Source organism: Prionailurus bengalensis, chromosome B4, assembly GCF_016509475.1.
Source record: "Prionailurus bengalensis isolate Pbe53 chromosome B4, Fcat_Pben_1.1_paternal_pri, whole genome shotgun sequence".
NCBI lineage: Eukaryota > Metazoa > Chordata > Mammalia > Carnivora > Felidae > Prionailurus > Prionailurus bengalensis.
Window position 1 is genome coordinate 135478961 of NC_057358.1, and position 18605 is coordinate 135497565.

Consider the following 18605-nt stretch of genomic DNA (forward strand, 5'->3'; position numbering starts at 1 on the left):
CCGTCTCGACCCAGCTGACACACGGGGAAGGACGCCGAGGGGGCTCCCGGGGGGAGAAGAGAAGGGGACCCTCACCCCTCACTCTCACACAGGCCCCTGCTTCAGCATGCACCGAGTTCAGCCTTTTGGCTGTTACCCTGGTTGGAGAGACGAAGAACCGGGGCTTCGAGTCTGCCTGCGAGTGACCGCTGGGCAGAGCGGCTGGAGCGGCCAGGCTGGCTTGGCTTGCCCCGCAACGTCTCCCTGCGATGAAAGGTCTACGGGGCCGCGGGAGCCCTGCCAAGTCGCTCTTTGGATAACCCTCCGGGAGGCTGGTGGGTTCTTGGTGCAGCCCAGGCCAGGACTCAGGCAGGGAGGAGGGAGAAGCCTGGCTTGTTTTCTGTAGGGAGATGGGTTCGTCCAAGTCACAGCGCTCCCTGCCTGGTAGGGAGAAGGGCCTGGGGACGACGCTCGCGTGGAGCCGGGGCAGAGGTGGGGCGGTGGTGAGGAGAGGACGGCCAGAGATGGGATTGGGAAATAGTCGGATAGCGTGATGCCTGAGAGGACCCCGCTCCCTAGGGCCCCCAGCCCAGCCCAGCCCTGCCCCGGAGCTTGCTTACTTCCAAGGCATCTCCAAGATCTCCCCTCCCCTCCCCCACACCATCACAAGCACAGCCGGTTTGCTGGGCAGCGTAGGCTCTACAGCTAAGCCCTCCGTCACCCCCCCCCCCCCGCCCCGCCACCAGCCCTTGGCAGGACAGGTGTCCTCAGGGATGGCACACCCTCCACCCCTCACTTCTCTGTAGCTCCCAGGACTGCTAGGAAGTCTGGGGCCTGGCCAGAAATGTGGGTGGGGGCGCCTGGGAAAAGCCCAGTTTCTTGAGGTATCAGGCCTGGGTTTGGATCCTGGCTTTGCCGCCCGAAGTCTGTGCCACCTCTGGCGGGTGGCTTTCTTTCTCCGAAGCTTGGTGTTGCCCCTGAGAATCGAGGAGAGCAGCAGAGGGTTGGCATGGGATTAAGTAGGGCCAGGAACATCAGAGGGGCCACCAGGCCGAGCTGCCTTTCTTCCCCGGGCACCAGAAAGAGGCGAGGAGGTCAGAGGAGTCCTCGCCGAGTCTGGAAGGCCAAATGCAGCCCGACCCTCTGCCTGTGTAAGCGACAGGCCCACAGCGGGGCGGCCTGCCAGCACGACAGCCTGTCTAGCTCCCTGGGCCCCGGCCTGGCCTGGACACAAGGGAGTGGGTGACAACCCGGGGTGCAGACCCTGGGCCTCGTCCCCAGGCTCCCCCGCCAGGTGTGTCGTGTTCAAGTGCAGAGGCTCAGAGCCCGGAGAGCCCTCCCTCCGGCAGTGTCCCTCTGTCCTCCCCCCATCCTGAGGATCTGTTGCCCCTGTTGGGAAAGAGTCTGTCTGCCACCCGCTGTCACCAGATCCTTCCTTCTCTGGTTCTTCTTTTGAGTCTGTGGCTGCTTGAGACGCGGGCTGGAGAGCCAGCTGAAGGCGTCTCACTGCCACATTGGCCCCGCGACCCTGTGCTGAGTCCCTTGGGGGAGGGGCTCGCGGTCAAAGAACTTGACTCGATGCAGGAAGGGTGCCCGCTCCATCGGCCCTCCCCACACCCCACACATCGCACGCCCCCGTTCACCCGACAGCTCCCCTCCCCTGGGCTCCTCTCCCCTGCAACCAGAGACCTGCCCTGCACTGCTCCCGAGGGAGCCACAAACCATCCTGCTCATGCTGCTGGGCTGCCCCACCAGGGGAGACCCAGGAAGGAGACTGAAACCAATTTACATGGTGAACACCAGCAGCTAAAAAGAAAATAGAACACGAAGCATTTTGTGCATAACAAGGGCACTTTCTGTGACCTCCTGGTTTCAGTTAAATTCACATAACTGGGTTCAGACGGGGTCATGCTATAACACGCGTCCCTTAGCTTTGGGCCACCTTTAAAAAATGAAAATTGCAAGTCCCTTGATTGGAGGATCCAAGCCGTGCCTCCAGGCCCTGCGAGGCCCAGCTCAGCTGCCCTCTGCTCACTCGCCCCCAAAAACCAGGCCTGCCAGGCTCTTGAGTCTTTGCCCACGCTAGTCTCACTGCTCAGAATGCCCTCCTGTCCCCTTCCTCTCCCAGGACTGTGCCATCACCCTCTCAATCTGCAGGACTTCCTTCCTTCCTGAGCCACTCCTGGGTGCCCGACTCCCCCTGCTTGGCACAGTTTCTCAGGCATTGCTGGTAAGCCCCGTGATGAGACACGACGTTAATGTCCCCGGGGGCACCCTCCCCTTTTGCAGATGAGAAAACTGAGGCTCTGAGAAAGGAAGAGGTTTGCCCAGCATCACAGCTGGTCAGGAGTGGGGATGTGATTTTAAGCTGGTCCTTAACCCCACACCCTTTTTTTTTTCTTTTTTCTTGTTACCTATTTGGTGGGAGAGTGCAAGTGGGGGAGGGGCAGAGAGGGGAGGACAGAGGATCCGAAGTGGGTTCTGCGCTGACAGGCTGACAGGCTGACAGCAGTGAGCCCGATGTGGGGCTCGAATTCAACAAACCCACGAGATCACGACCTGAGCCGAAGTTGGACTCTCAACTGACTGAGCCACCCAGGTGTCCCTTAACCCCACACTCTTTTTTTTTTTTTTTTTTTAATTTTTTTTTCCACGTTTTTTTTTTATTTATTTTTGGGACAGAGAGAGACAGAGCATGAACGGGGGAGGGGCAGAGAGAGAGGGAGACACAGAATCGGAAACAGGCTCCAGGCTCTGAGCCATCAGCCCAGAGCCCGACGCGGGGCTCGAACTCACGGACCGCGAGATCGTGACCTGGCTGAAGTCGGACGCTTAACCGACTGCGCCACCCAGGCGCCCCTACTTTTTTTAAGTTTATTTTTTTTGAGAGAGAGTGCGAGTGGGAGAGGTACAGAGAAGGCAGGGGGGCGGACAGAGGATCCGAAGGGGGGTCCACACTGACAGCAGTGAGCCCCGCTTTAGGGCTCGACCTCTTGAACTGTGAGATCATGACCCGAGCTGACGTTGGACGCTCAACCCACTGAGCTGCCCAGGTGCCCCAAGAGCTGCACCCCTTTAAAGGGAGCTAAAAATTCGGAGGCCATTTCCCTAGATTTGGGTCATCTAATAGGCAGACATGTCTGGCAGCCTATGGGATCTGGGGACGAAGGTACTCATCAGAAATGACCCTGCAGCTTACGGGGGACAGCGACTGCTGTCCAGCTCAAGGAGAGCTTATGGCTCCCAGAGCAGAAAGCAAGGGGCCCCAGGAGCCCTCCACAGACTGGTCCGGTGGCAGAGGCAGCCGGTGTCCCTCCTTCACTCCAGCAATGACATCCCTCCACCCCCAAAATCTGGTGCTCCCTCCTTCCCCACTCTTTCCATCTGCCCTGGCCTCGAGGCCCCTCTGACCCACCCACTCCTAGGCCAGGCCTTGGCCCCAGCTCCCCGCTCTGCCCGGAACTCAATCCCTTCCACAGCCCCCGAGCATCAGCGTCGTCAACCAGGGGTGTGAGAGCCCAGACGTGCCGATCAAAGGTATCCATCCCGACTCGGGTCGATTTTAAAGGAAAATACTTTGATTCCCCAGCTACAGAAGAAAGCCGTTCCCACGGTCTTTATTTTAGGCATGCAGTTTTGCCCTCCAATTTAATTCTGGCATCTCTCAGACCATGCCTTTTTTTTTTTTTCAAGGCCCATCTGAAGGGCTCCCAGGAAGACACAGAAGTGGGGCTGCTGGTCTTATCACAGGGCTCCGGCCATTTGCCTGAGCACGCATCCCAGGATGCCGCAGAAAAACGGGTGAGTCCTTCAGGACACGGGCATCAAACACAACGGCGCGTGGCCAAGTGGCTGATTAGGGAGAAGCGTATAGCAGGCGTTGGAAGGCAACCTTTGAACAGAGAGCGTGTGTTATGAAGCTTTTAGTGCTGGTGCCCTCCAACACTGCCATCAGACTGGCTGTCACATCTTTCAACACCTCCGAATTACAAAGCTACATACGGATGTGGCTTGCCTCGGGGGCCATTTCCACAGCCCGCCTGCGTTCTGTTCTAAAGCCTCCAATCTTTGGACCCCGGGGTGCACCGCGGCCAGGAGGGGACACAGACCAAGTGCAGGATGTCAAATGTTTGGTCCCAGAAATGTAGAAGCTTCGTGGGTCTTAATTAGCATTTTTACGGCATCACCTCTCCTTCGGCTTTGTGAAGAGGCAAGTTGTTCAAACTTTGGAGCTCGTTTGGACTCTGTTTCTCCCTTTGTACCCTCCTCTGCCAACAAAGAAGGGCATCAGGACGGAGTGGACCAAAGAGGAAGGGTGAGAGGGTAGACCCCGCCACGGCACCCACCGCAGTATGCTCTCTCCAAGTCCTGCCAGGGAGGACCGGGCCCTGCGCCTGGGCAGAGCTGACGGGTGAAGCTGGAGAGTGGGGAGATAAAGAGACGTCTCAGAGCCTGCACAAACCCAGAGGAGGGGACCCAACCCAGCCGGGAGGCGGCAGAGACTTCCTGGAGGCATGACCCTTGGATGGGGTCCATGGTTTTTCAAACTATGATTCTTTAGGCCCTCTTCCCCCCATTATAAAAGCGAGACATGCTCACTGTAGAAATTCTAGACACTGCAGCGAAAGATCAAGAACACTGAACCGGCCTGCGGTTCTGCCGCCGTGACATCACGGCTGTGGACCTTGTGACGATTCGTCCACATCCCTTTACGAGCTGGGCTTTGAAGGAGGAATCGGAGGCAGCCGGGTGGGGGAGGGGGGCGGAGAGGGGGTTTTCAGCGCAAAAACCTCTCGGATGAAGCTTCGAGAAATCTGGAAACCAGACACCCGTCCTGTTGGTAGTTGGGGGGCTCAACAAGGCGCAGTGGAGTCGTAAGGGTTGGGGGCTCAGGGAGGCGGGAGGTGGAAGGCGGCCAAAGTCATCCTGGAAACCCCGGGGGAGCCTCTGTGGGCTTCTGGATTGGGAATTGACGCAGTCACATTTTGTGTTAGAAAGACAACAAGAGAGGGGCGCCTGGGTGGCTCAGTTGGTTAAGCGGCCGACTTCGGCTCAGGTCATGATCTCGCGGTCTGTGAGTTCGAGCCCCGCGTCAGGCTCTGGGCTGACAGCTCAGAACCTGGAGCCTGTTTCAGATTCTGTGTCTCCCTCTCTCTGACCCTCCCCCGTTCATGCTCTGTCTCTCTCTGTCTCAAAAATAAATAAACATTAGAAAAAAAATCTTTAAAAAAAAAAAGACAAGAGAAATACTCGAGTTCCAGTCTTCCTCGGCTGCCTAAGCCCCTTGCATTAGTGATTCGGTCTGAGGGCTTGGGACCCCCTCCTCTTCCAGCCTCCTTTTAAAATATAAATGCTTCTGGCTGTCAACGCACTAACTCCTTCCTGTAGACGCCTTCCCCAGATCACTTTTATCCTGACTTCTCTTAAATCTCTATCTCCCCAAAGACCCGGTACCCTCCAGGCACAAAATCACTCACTGCCCTCTGTCCTCCCCACCCTCTCCTTCCAATCGGCCAGCCCTGTCCCTGCCTCCCGTAGGCCTCCTCCCCTCCCACCACCAGCGGAGCTCAGCAAAGACCTTGGAGGCTAAGCTGTGGCTCCTGCAGCTTCTGGCCTTGACCCTAACCTGCCGGGGCCTCCCTCTTTGACCTTTCCTCCTCCCCCCAGAGCTCCCCAGCCTGCACCTTCTCTCCCAGGCCTCTCTCCGGCTTTTTTGTACACAGTTCACCTCTTAAGGTTGGGCATGTGTTCCCTGGTGCCCTCGGCACCCTCGCCTGCCCCGGTGAGCCCGGTCGTGCCCTTCAGACCTCGGAGCTCCTGAGGCTCAGAACCACAGGTGAACTGGTGGGGCAAGCCGGCCATTGGGTTTGTCGGGGCCTGGCTGAGTGGGCCACAATGGGCACCACAGAGAGGGTAGCACAGTTCGACCTTGGCTGACAGGTTGGAGTCACCAGGTGGGGGAGTGAGAGGACCCCTCCCAGGAAAAGGGCGCAGGAGCAAAGGGTTAGCAGCAGGCAGTCCTCCAGCATGGCTCCAAAGTGGGTTGTGGGTGTGGGAGGCAGGAGCCGGAGGAAAGGACAGCTCAGGGGCAGGGGGGGGAGAGGGTCTTATCCAAACCCCCCGCAGCAAGGGGCCAGCCGATGTCAGTGAGTTAGTCTCCGGCCGTGGTCCACGGACCCGTGAGCGACCATCCTCGTATATAAAGGTTTTCTGGTCCAAGAAGGGGAGTTGCTGATTCAAAGGGCAGGTACCCTTTTAAACTTTTAAGTTTTGCTTTGAGTTGCCGAGGGGCCTTCAGAAATAGGCCTTGGGCCCTATGAGCAGAGCTGCAGGCGAGGCGTCTGCCGGCTGTGGGATACCAGCCTGTGGGTTGGCCTGGCTTGGCGTCCCCTTCCCCTGAGCCACCGACAGCAAGCACAGACCTGGTTCTGACCTCACCTTCTTCCGCACGGCCCGTGCGGCCCTGAGGGGAGCAGACACACATCAGGTTCACCACACCCCTCTTACAGGCACCCCGCCCCACGGACCCTTCCTGAGGGGTCCCTGATGGAGGTCCCAGGGCCACCGGTGGTCCTGGAGGTGTCTTCCTGTCACCCCAGCAAGAGGTCTGCACGGGAGGGTGCCGAGCGCCCTGCCGGGGAAGTGGGGGGCTCAGCGTGGTCAGGTGACTTGGCCACATCTTCCATGACTGGACCCCAGGCCGGCCAGACTGTCCTCACCAGGGGGTCAGGAGCTCTGCCTGCCAATTTCACACCTACTCCCTCTCCAGGCTCAGGTCACCCCCTTCCCTTCCTCTGCTTTCGGCCCCCTACCCCAGCGCCTCAGGCCCGCACTCCCACCAGGGTCCCTAGATCCACAACAAGCGTGAGATCCTGTTTCGGGGCCCACGTTTACCCGGAACTCCAGTATCCACACTCTTATTCCCAAGACATCAGGGTCTCGTCCCTCTACCTGCGCTGAGGAGCCCGGGGCCCACCTCCCGCCCCTGGACCCAGCTCCCTCTCCTGAAGGCATCACGTCTCCTTCTGGGACCGCCTCCCGGGGTTGTCTGTGGCTGAGGACTTGAGCCCTTCCTGCTGTGGTATCTCCGGCACCTCCCCCGAGGACCAGGCACCGTGCTGGGGGTCGAGGATTCGAACCACGAAAGTCCGCACGTTTTCCAGCCCCCCCGAAGCTCACAGTCCGCTTGGAAAGAAGCAGCCTTAACGGGAACGTGTCCCCTGGACGCACTGAACACACAAGGGCCGGAGACCACACATGAGTGTTCACAGCCACAGACAGGAAGCGCGTGAAGTGTGGATCCTAACTGACTTGCAGTGAGTTCATCCAATGGGACGCTCCACAGCGGGGGCTGGCGGACGTGCTCCGTAAAGGGCCAGAGAGTAAACATCTTACACCTCGTGGGCCAGATGGTCCCTCTCGCAACTACTCAACGCTGCCGACGTAGGGTGACAGCGGTCACAGGCGATCTACGAATGAATGAGTGTGGTTTGTTCCAATAAAACTCTACTTATGGACACTGGCATGTGACTACTGTATAATCTTCACGCGTCACGACATGGTCTTCTTTTGATTTTCTTCCAGCCATTAAAAACCAGAAAGGCCACTCACGACTCGCAGGCCAAAAGGCAGCGGGCTGGGTTTAGCCCTGGGGCCTTTGCTTGTGATCCCTGCTCTGTGGCAATGAAAATAAACAAACCACAGCCACGCCGTCAACTGGATATAGCTTAAAAAGCGTAACTTGGAGCGAAAGGAGCAGGTCACAGAAGAACAGACGGCATCGTTCTGATCATACAAAGTTCAACACCAGGCAAGTCCAGTCTATACCATTCAGGAACACATACCGAAGGGCAAAACTAGAAAGAGATGCCGGGACACGATTGCCCTAAAAGTCTGGGTGGGAGAGAGGGGTGTCTTGGTGGGGGGGTGTCTTGGAGGGGGACCAGGGGCTGCGGGGGCCTGCAGCGTTCTCTGAGTGGGAGCCGCACAGGTCTTTGTTTTAGAACACTGATTGTACTTTTCCGTGTACGTATTATAGCTCACGAGTTAAAAAGAGAAAGCGATGACGACAGGGCCAACCGGAACCCCTACCTGACAGGCATTTAAAATCCACCCGAATGTAGCCCAGTGGGATTCGTAACCCACTGCTCCGCCGAGAGCCCCTCCTCTCCAGTCAAACTGAACCTCTCCCCGTTCCCTCCCCCTGCCTCTGCCTTCTGGCCTCTCACGCTGTGCCTGCCACCCACCCACCTGCTCCGCCTCCTCCCCATCTCGGCTCCCTTGCCCCCTCCAGCCCTCCCCCTGCCCCACCTCTGGCGGTTCTCTCCGCCTGCCTCGCAAGCTCTTTATTGGGATTAGACAAAGATGAAAAGCAGAGGCCAATCCTGACAGAGGCTCGGAGCTGCGAGCAAGAAGGCAGGAGGCTCCTGAACCTCTTTAGGACAACAAAGCGAGCGGGGACACCTGAGTCGAGAGCCAAGGGGGAGAGGGGCGAGCCGGCATCGGTAACTCCCTCCTTGGGTCATGTCCTGTCACGTCCTCTGGGCAGATCTCAGCGTTTCTGCCAGGCTGCGGGGTACGGGTTCTTCACCTCCGGGTCCCCCCACCCCCCCGCCAGTGCCTAGAAGCGGTCCTCCTCCAAGGACATTTGGGAAATCACTATAGCCCAGAGTTTTGGGAAGGCCGGGAAGAGAAAGGGGACTGACATTTGTTGAGGACACAGAGGCTCAGAAAGGTTAAGTCCCTTGCCTGAGGTCACACAGCAGTCAATAGAAGAAGGTAGGACTTGAACCTGGCCTGTCTGGCCCCAAAGCCCCGGCAGCTGACTGACGAGCCACCCCCGGGGGAGAGCAGTTGCCCATGAGACCACAGTGGCCGCCAGACCCTTTGAGAAAAGCAGAATTGGCAGGGAGCTCAGAAGACCAGACGAGAGCGAGCTTGAGTCCCGCCTCACGATGGGAGGAGGGTTGGGAACAATAGCGGTTCTGAGACACCATTCTATTGGGATGCTGTGCTAGAGGCCACTGGAAAAGTCAGAAAGACCCCAAGGAGCCAGAGGGCTCGCCAAGATATCCAGCTGGCCAACTGAATCTTGAGTTTCGATGGGCTCTGCTAGGCTCAGCTAGGACATCCTCTGAGCCCCAACCAGGTGCAGGTACTACCATCGCACCCATTTAACAGATGAGGCAGCGGAGGCAGAGCGACATTAGGAACCTGCCCAGGGTCCTGGGGCGAATTACAGAGCTCAGATCGAAACTCAGGCTGAATGCCCTCGCACGCACTCAACCCTGCGTCTTTCTGCAGTTCAGGAAAATGGCACGGTGACCCTGGGCGTCAGTGACAGAGAGAGCCAGGCACCCGCAGGGGCAGGACCAAGAGAAATGGGGTGCCGTCCGCTGCTGCAGGAGGTGCTGGAGGACCCCCAGGCTTTTCCACCTCTTGCGAAAGAGCAGAGTTTCTCTTTTGCACAAACTTCGCTGCAACGCTGGGGGGAAAGGTGCTGCGTGTTGACAGTGAAGACAGTTACAAAAGCGCTCCTCACAGCAGCATCCCGCAGGGTGTCATCCACTGTTACCCAGGCGTGCAGGGTCCCTTCGGGGGAGGAGGGGCCGCACAAAAAGAAATGACGGGAATTGGAAGGCAATTAAGTTAGAAATGACTAAGCGTGGGTCCCACCAGCAGGCTGCGTTTCCTCGGGCCATCTCCGAGCCGGCCATCTCTGGGGGACGGGAGAGGTGAAAGGCCACAAGGTTAAAGGGGATGATGTCGCAAGGGGCCCAGCCCAGGAAACCTACAGTAGGTACCACAGTCGGCTCTTGCCTTTTTGGGGGGAGGGGAGAGAATTTTTTCTATGAGGAATGTTCTTTGCAAAGAAAGCGGAGAGGAGCCCCACGAGCCCGCTGCCAAGGGTCCAGGCTTGGGCTTCAGGCTGACTCAGGTCTAACCTTGACCTGTCCTCACCTCCTAGGCCTCAGGAAAGCTACCTGGCCTCCCTGGGCCTCAGTTTCCCTGTTTTTTGAGTGGCTGGCAGGGACAGTCCCCCAAGGCTGGCCGGAGCGGGGCTGAGTGGGAGAGTAAAGCCCAGATTAAGTGTTCGAAGAGGCTAATTCACGACAATAAGGATAGCTGCCGTTGTTTACGGCATAAAGAAAAAGGTAGAGGACGAAGCAGAAAGGGGGGCATAAAAGTCTAGACGAAGAGGAAGAAACATTCCTCGGCTGCACGGTGGGGCGGGGGGAGCCTGGGAATCCAAGAGGGACCCCGGTGTGGACAGCCCGGTGAGGCACACTCCTGGGGGTGGCTTGGATCCAGGCCACCCAGCTTCTGAGGGGATCTGGGGCCAGGAAAGGGGGCACAGCGCCGGTCCTGGGAACGGCATAAGCTCCCGTTGTGGCCTCTGGTTGGACTTGAGGAAGTGGAGAGTGCCACCCTTTCTGGCAACAGTGACAATTTTGTGGCCCGGGGCACAGTGTTCCTGGTGGCCAGCCCCTGGCTGCCCCTCGTCTCCCTGGCTAACACGGGGAACAAGGCTGAGGGTGGCTCTGCAGCTTTGCAGGGTCAACTCTGTGGCTCCACTGTAAGATTCCTTAGGGGTGAGCTGTCCCTCCCCACTGACCCCACGCCTATTCTGACGCCCCCTGGCCTCAGCACGCCTGACCCCCACCTTAAGGCCCAAAGTTCAGGCTGTCGGAAGAAGGCTGTGAGCATAGCGGTGGGGGCGGGCGGGGGGGGGAGGGGGGGGGAGCGCCGTCCCCACCCCTTCACAAAAGCCACCTTGGCAAGGCATTAGCTAAACATCTCCTGGGTCCCTGAAGGCTTCCCCTGTGAAGTCTGCAATGTTCAAACGCAACCAGCAAATCTCCCGAGACAGGTCCCCAGGAATTAGCTGCTCGGGCAGATGAAAGTCACTCTGATGTGCGAGCCAGGGAGCGCGTGGGAAGAAGGAAGGCGGCCGTACCTGCGAGCTGCAGGGTCCAGGGAAACAGGAGCAAACCCAGGAGCTGGGGGCCCGAGAGCGGGTCTGGCGGGGCCCGACACCACGGAGGCCGCCTCTCCATCCGGGCCTCCTGGTCAGTGTTCCTGCTTCCTCTCTGGTTCACGGGAGGGGACGGCCTGCTGGCCGTCAGTTCCCCTTTGCGTCCCCACAAAGCTCCACCCTGGCCACCCTTCTGCTTCCTCGGGGCCTCCCTGGGCCTGCTCCTCTCAATAACCTGGGGCGCCTGGGTGGCTCAGTCAAACATCTGACTCTTGGTTTCGGCTCAGGCTGTGATCTCACGATTCGTGAGCTCGAGCCCCGAGTCGGGCTCTGTGCTGCCAGCACGGAGCCTGCTTGGGATTCTCTCTCCCTCTGCCTCTGCCCCTCCCTCACTTGCTCTCTGTCTGTCTCAAAAGAAATGAGTAACCATTTTAAACAATAACCCTGGACTCTCTGAGCAAGTCGCGGGAACAGCCCCAGGCAGCGTGGCCTCTAGGTGAGGAGTCTGGGGCTCACACTCCCCCCCCCCACAGGGCCTCCGAATCCACCCCATGTGGTGTGCTTCTCCCCTCCTCGGCCCCCTTCTAGCAGGTGGCCCAACCCGAAGACACTGGTGACACAGGATTCCCTCCCGCCAGTAACTCCAGGGTTTGGTTTAGCTGCTCACTCACGTCTGACGCTTAAAATGACTGTGTTCACACAGACTTCCCCTCAGAGATGGTCCAGGGGCCCCCTGATGGATGTGCTCATCCAAGGGCCGGGTTCCGGGTTCCGGGTGGAAAGGGCTGGGAGGGGCGGGGTGGGGCGGGCGCATGATGGAGGAGGGGCCGGCAGCGAGGGTGAGGGCAGGAACTACACGGTCCCAGCCCTGAATGGTGCCCGAAGGCCAGCTGCCCGTCACCGGCACAGCTAGGGCCACCGTGGGAGCAGCGCGGAGGCCTCCTCCCTGACTCACCTGAGATGTCTTTCCCTCCCCTCCCGCACCCCTGCTGAAGCGGCCCTCGGCTTGGGCTCCTCCCCTCCCCCACCAGGAGACAAATGAATTGCTTCCCCATCTGGCCCGGAGCCACAGCCCCTTTCCTCACCTCCAGCAGGCACTGCCTCCGGGGACAGTAACGTTTGTTGCCTGCACCCCTCTCCCCAGCAGGCTGGAGCCTCTACCCTTGGCGTTCAGGAGCCCGGCACTGGGCCAAGCTGGATGAGGTAGGGGGCTAGACGTCTGCCTGCATATCCGGAGAGGCAGAGGGAAAGGGGCTGGGGGGGCCGTGGGGAGGATCCCAGCATGCCCGCTGGCAGAGGAGGCTGGGGTAAATGCGGCCGAGTTTCGGCACCTGCTAGCCCTTCATTCACCTCCTTTCTCCACCAGTGTCCATGAACCCTCAAGATAAATGTGATGCTCCCAGTTTTACAAAAGAGAAAACTACGCCCCCCAAGAGGCAACGCAGCTTGCTCAAGATCAGGGCAGGTACGCGGGGCCAGCATTCAATGGCCAGCGGTGTGAAAGCTGAGCCTGCCCCCCACCCCCGCCCGGCCCCATGCAGCCCCCAGTGACGGCACACAAGGGGTCCGGTTTCCGTCCTTCTTCCAAACGCTCTCCCCTCGGCGGCTTTGCACATGAACAATGAAAACCGGCAGAGGTTTCCCACCGACTCCGGCGGCACCGGGAGGGTGGCCCCCAGGAGCAGGGACTGCCCACCAGGTGAGGAAGACATATAAAGGCAAGCCACTTCCTACCGGCTGGGGGGCGGCGGGGACCCCGGCGGTATTGACTGTTGATCCATCACGGTGATACATGATCGCATATGTCACAGGGAGACACATAATCTGCTTCACGCTGTTTCCGACCTCCGGGGGGAGCAGGTTGTCTAAGCACCTCGATGCCATGGTGATAGACGTCATGTTAATGCCTCTGTGCACGGAGGGAGCATTATAAAGGCATCGGTCTGCGCCTCTAGGAGTCTCTTTACGACTTGGCACTGGGAGGCGGCCGAGCGCCAAGCCGCCTCGGAACGCGGACGCGGGCTCTGCCCCCGCGCCTGTCTGTCCTGGCAGGTGCTGCTCTGCAGCCTGGGCCCCCAGACGGTGCAGGCCTTGATCTTCACCTCTTCACCTCTGACTCTTCTGTGCTCGGCACAGTGCAGGCGCCTAGTACGTGCTCAGTAAATATTGGTGTACGATGGACGGATGAATGAGCTTAGGATGGGATACAGCACTTGAGGCACCGGGGTGGCTCAGTCGGTTAAGCGTCCGACTTCGGCTCAGGTCGTGATCTCGCGGTTCGTGGGTTCGAGCCCCGCGTCGGGCTCTGTGACGACAGCTCAGAGCCTGGAGCCTGCTACGGATTCTGTGTCTCCTCCTCTCTCTGCCCCTCCCCCAATCGAACTTTGTCTCTCTCTCTCTCTCTCTCTCTCTCTCTCAAAAATAAACAATAACACTTTTTTAAATTTTAAGACAGGGTACAGTGCCTTCTTCCCAAGCTTGCCGTGAGGGTGGGTGCCCAACCTCAACCCCGACACAGAGCAGGCTCCCAACAGGCCTCAGTGGGGCTCCCGGCGAGAGGCAGGGAGGGGCCCTGGGCAGGGAACCGGCGGGCCCAGGCTGTGCTGTCGTCAGGCCCTCAGGAACCGGGGGATGGAAATGAAACCACAGCTCATCCAGAAACCTCATTTTCACCAATACTTTCCACCTGCTCTCACCCACGTGGTCGCCGCGCAGTGAACCTGCTGCACTTGAATCTGATGGCATTCCCTCCCCTCTCAGTCCCCGCTCCTCACACTCGGTGGAAGCTTTGGGTAAGCAGGGACAGGAGGGTAGGGGACACGAGCCCGGGTGGCATCCCCGGTGGGTATCCGTGGGCCAGGCCTCCGCGGCTGAGTTTGCGGGCGAGGTCCCTGGAGCACTTGTGCTCATCCAGACATATGTCCCTGTGTCCGTCCCTCTGTCCGTCCCTCCGTCCCTTCACATTTTGCTGAGCGCCTGTTCCGCACGGGGCACTGACCTCAGCAGGAGGATGCAGAAGTGAGAGACCCAGGCTTCGAGAAGCCCACGTTTGGGTGAGGAGTAATCATCCCAGCATAACTGAGCGATAACATAGCGGTTCAGAGCAGGTCACTAAACAGCACTTTTCAAGACACTTTTAATCTACGATTCAACTTAATCCTCACCACAGCCCCATAGGTAGGTGCTATGATCAATTCTATTTTACAGATGAGAACAGCGAGGCACCGGGAGGTTCAAATGAAATCTGCCTGAGGTCACACAGCTGAGAAACGTATCCAGGGGGAGTGACTCTGAAGATAGCCCCAGGGTCTGGGGCCCTAACCCCTCTTCCAGCCTGCCTTAATGTCACAAGTGTGTACAGAGCGAAGAGGGAGGTGGCGGGGTAGAGGGGAAGAGGTTATTTACTCAGGGCGTGGGAACGAAGGCGTACCAAGGAGGGCTTCGTGGAGGAAGTGGCAGCCCTGAAGAAGGAGGAAATGGGAGAGCACAGAAGTCCCCTGCAGCCCGGAGATGCCTTGACCCCCCGAAGACTACAGCTTTCCGAACTGGACCACAATGGTGGCTCTTTTCTGTGTAGTTCCCACGCACTTATCAAGTGCTTAGTGTGTGCCAGGCCATGCAAGCACAGAACATAAGCCACCGTTTTGCCCTCCAGTTGATTCCCCTCTAGAGAAGAGAACAGAACCCCCAGGCAGGATTTCCAGCCTCCCTGAGCGAGCAAAGGGGAGTGAGCGAGTGACAGTGAGGCCCCTGGGCAGGCTCAGGAGCTGCCCAACTTCTCTGTGTTCCCTCCGCCGGCTGCGTGCATAGCGAGCAGTAGTGCTGGGGAAACAGGGCCGCTCTCCCCCCTCCCCCAGCTGCAGGAAGTCATTTCCTTCCTCCCCACAGACTCCAGCACCAGGAGGCCCACCCGTGGAGGAGCCCCCTCAAGACCACCCTCTGCGCTGGCCTGGTGGCCAAGATGGAGAGCGTCCACTCTCCGGGTCCTCTCCGTCCCCCCCCCCCCCCGCCTAACACCACCCAGCTGTGCCTTCGGGGTCCCCCCTTCTGTATCATGTAGCAGCCCGGGTGCCAACCTCCTGCCACGTCCTAGGAGTAGACCTGACCACTAAGCCAGGGACATGATCCAGCCCGGAATCAGTTGAGGGGGACCCATCTAATCGCGAGCTGGGCTGGCCCACAGGAGACCAGCCTCCTTTCTCGGGAGAAAATGAGCTGTTACTGGATTCGTGCACACCCACCTGGAGGTCATTGTCCCTGCACGCTGCTAAGAGATTCCCGCCCTGGATGGAGGGTTCACAGGGCCCATTTCCAAAGTGCCTTCTCGGTTCAAGCCAGTATTTCCGCCTGTTTATTAAGTATTTGTTTCACGCCAGACGTGGTTCTAAAGGTTTTTCACGTATTGACTTCAGTCCTCACAGAAACCTCATGTGGGTGGGTATCATTAGGGCCCCTATTTTACAGGTGAAGAAACTGAAGATCAGAGAGTGTAAGCCACTTGCCCAAGGCCACACAGCGAGGAGGCAGCGGGACCGGGAGATGAGCTCCCATGATTGTGCTTTCAATCATTATGTTCTCCTGCAATTCGCTTTGATTCTCCCAGCAGGGCTGGTATTATAACTCTCATCTTACAGACTTAGTGACGGAGAAAAATCATGTAAATGGCCTGCTCAAGGTCACCGAGGGGCTCAGAGGCGTACCTGGGACCAGAGGCCGGGGTTTTCCTGATGGACACATGCCCACAGTTAGACAAGACCCTCCCTGCTAATTCTGTCGGGGGAAGGCGGCAAGGAGGTAATGGCCCCTCTTCAGCCCCTGCCATGCTGAAAACAGTCCTGAAGATCTGGGGGGGGGGGGGGGGGGGATGAAAAACCAAGATGGCATCATTTTTCACTTGTTCCACGTTCACCATGTGCCAAGGCCTTGTTAGGCTCAGACCCTTGGGACAACTGCGTCCCTGGGAGACACAAGCACCGACTAGGAGGTTAATCATTGCAGGTCCTCAGGTGGCAGGCACCGCAGCCTTGAAGGTCTTGTGCTAATGGCACCACCCCTGTCCCGACCCGCCACCGGGGACGGCCCCGGGTTGTCCTGTGTCAATGGCGCCACCTGGTGGCACATGGGGGAATGCTCCATGCCCCTTCTTCCCCTTCCTAGGGTCTTGGGCTGCCAGAGGCCACTTCCCAGCCAGCTCAGGTTGGAGCTAGAGGCAACGGGATAGAGCGGAGGGAGCAGGACGGAGAAGGGGGGTCGTCAGGGGCCGCCAGGACCGGAAGTGTGCTGGAGGTGGTCTCAGGGCACGCTGGCTGTAGACCCCCCAACCTGCCTCTGTGATCTAACAGGCTGCTGCTTTGCCGGGAACACTTTGTAAAATCCACTTGGGGAAACTTGACTGGAGCCAGCTATCGGCCACCAGGCAAACCAGTCCCCCGGCTTTGCAGGGACAACTGGGCTCCCACAGTGAGATCAGCCAATTAAGGAAACAATTAGCCTCCCCTGAGGCTAATTCATGCATTGTCACCCCTCACAGTTGTCTGGTTTTAGGAGCCAGAGGGCCTCGGTGTCTTATGGGCAGAGGGGGGTGTGTGGCAACCAGTAATTATGTGCATTTCTGGCCCCACCCCAGAGAGGCCAGGGGATCAGTATTTTGACATCCTGTGGTTCTCACACTGGAGAAACTGCCTGAAGCACTTTCAAGGCAGTTTCCCAAGGGGCTGTGGGCAGGGCCGTGGGCAGCCTTCCAGGATGCCCGTTCTGAAGGGACCAGAGAGAGCCCCTCAAAGAGATCTGATCCCCCCCCCTCCCCTCTCCTCCTTCCCCCTCCCCTGGAAGGCCAGCAGGTGCCCTGGGAATGTAGAGCAAGCCCCGGCCCCCTCCGAGTGCCTCTCCCCCCGCCCATCTTCTAAGCCAACGGGAGTCGTGTCTTCGTCTACCATATGGGGGTGAACTAGCTGCCTTGAACGGACCTGATGACAAACAGTTGGGAGCGACAGAGGGGAAATCGCTTTGCAAAGAATAAGATGTTGGTTGAAAGGAGCTGCGTAGGTCTCTAGGTGGGGATGGGGAACTGGCAGAGAGCCACAAGGGTCCAGCAAGGGGTGATGGGGCACGCACAGACCTCGAGGGTGTGTGGTCATGGACGAGGAATCGGTGGAGGGTGGCAGGTCTGGGAGGGGCAGCAGGGAGACATTCGGGAAGGCAGGTGGGAACAGGAGGACAGGCAGGAGAGGAGGTTCCCCCCCCTCCCTGCACTGAGTCTGGACTTACAGCTGGCTGTAACGTGTTAGGGCTCCAGAGATGGGGGCAGGGGGCTGGGCAGGGCCAAAGGATTCTCCGAGGACTGTCCCACCGGCTTGGCTTGATTCCTCGGGAAAGCTGTCTCTCTCCTCTGCCCAATAGGTTCTCTTCTTCCCACTTCTCTTCAGTGCACTGTGCTGGGCCATTTCCCTCAAATACTCCATGCCTGGGGAGACCTGGGTCATAGGTCAAGAGCAGGCTGAGCCTGCCACTGAAGCCAAGGCCACAGCATTCACAAGGACTCAGTGAGAAGTTTCTCAGCATGAGCTGGCCAGAGGGACTGGGGTGTCACGTCCTGAGCAGGACCCAGGGGAGCCGGGCCGGGGAAGGCCTCGGTCGTCTCCACCCTTTGCTGAAAGAACCTTCGCTCTCCAATGACAACGGTCAGATGAATAAAAACCATTTATTTTTCTATTAAAAGATTACCGGTATTGCGACCGGTATCGATTTCTACTGTTTTCATTTCACGTGTACAGATTTTCGGCCACATCTGAGTCGAGCAGCTTTCTGGCCATTCCTGGTAGCCTGGCATCATTTACGATAGGCTTTCGGAGTAGAAAGACCTCCTCCACAAGACAGCTTGTCTGGAAGTTGAGACACTCCCGGCATTCACTGGGGTGAAAATCCCATTCTGGACAAAACACCCTGCGACCCCAAAAGGACGAGGCAGTCTTTTTAGGACCAGAAGGCTCCAGAGGACAAGCCGATCAACAATAACCATGGTCTGTTCTTCGTCCGGAAAGGAGGAGGAAGGGAAAACATCAGCTGAGTGGAGATCTTGGGCTCACTGGACCGTGATATTCCCGGTAGGTCACTGCAGATGTAGCAGGCCAATGGCCCAGAGATTTCTCTCACCCAGAAGCCTCCTCCCCAGGGGAATCCTCCCACCCCACCCAGGGCCAAAGGAAAGTATTTTCAGGCTTTTTGCCTCTGACTTGGGAGAAAGTCTTCCTAAGCTGTCCCCCTGCTTGCCTTCCTCCTGTATCTGTCTCCTGATCTTTGTGTCAGCACCATCTGGGGATGCGCAGAGGACATGGCCATCCCTGAGCTGCCCATGGGACGGGGCTGGGCTCCCTGCTGGGTGTGCAGCAGGAGGCCCTTTGTCGCCTGGACCCACACAGGGGTCCCCTCACTCCTCACCCCCCAGCTTCGTGTGACACCACCACTCATGGGGCGTCCAGCCGTCAGCAGCTGGGCCCGGCCGGTGTCTGGAGGCGGGCAGGGCAGGGGGTGTAGGGGGGGGAGTAGCCCAAGGAGGAAGTGGAAAGTCATCTTTGCCCAGATGCTGGGCAGTGCCACCCTCTCAGCTACCCTGCCGGCTCAGCTCTATGGCACCCACATCTTGCAGATGAGG

The 18605-nt window shown here is 58.7% G+C and overlaps 1 protein-coding gene across 2 annotated transcripts in view; it reads right to left on the minus strand.

Annotated features, from left to right (window-relative positions):
• Positions 1–11707, minus strand: part of NFAM1 (NFAT activating protein with ITAM motif 1) — a 32445-nt gene extending 20738 nt beyond the window's left edge. Inside the window, exon 1 of one of the 2 annotated variants that reach the window (XM_043562783.1) lies at positions 11626–11707. Coding sequence is in view for 1 of the 2 variants with exons in the window: in XM_043562782.1 (XP_043418717.1) it covers positions 10937–11036 (100 nt within the window). In the remaining variant the exon portion in view is untranslated. Of the gene's footprint in view, positions 1–10936; positions 11193–11625 lie in introns of those variants that run through there. The other variant, XM_043562782.1, reaches the window with a different exon arrangement.
• Positions 11708–18605: the final 6898 nt, after the last annotated feature.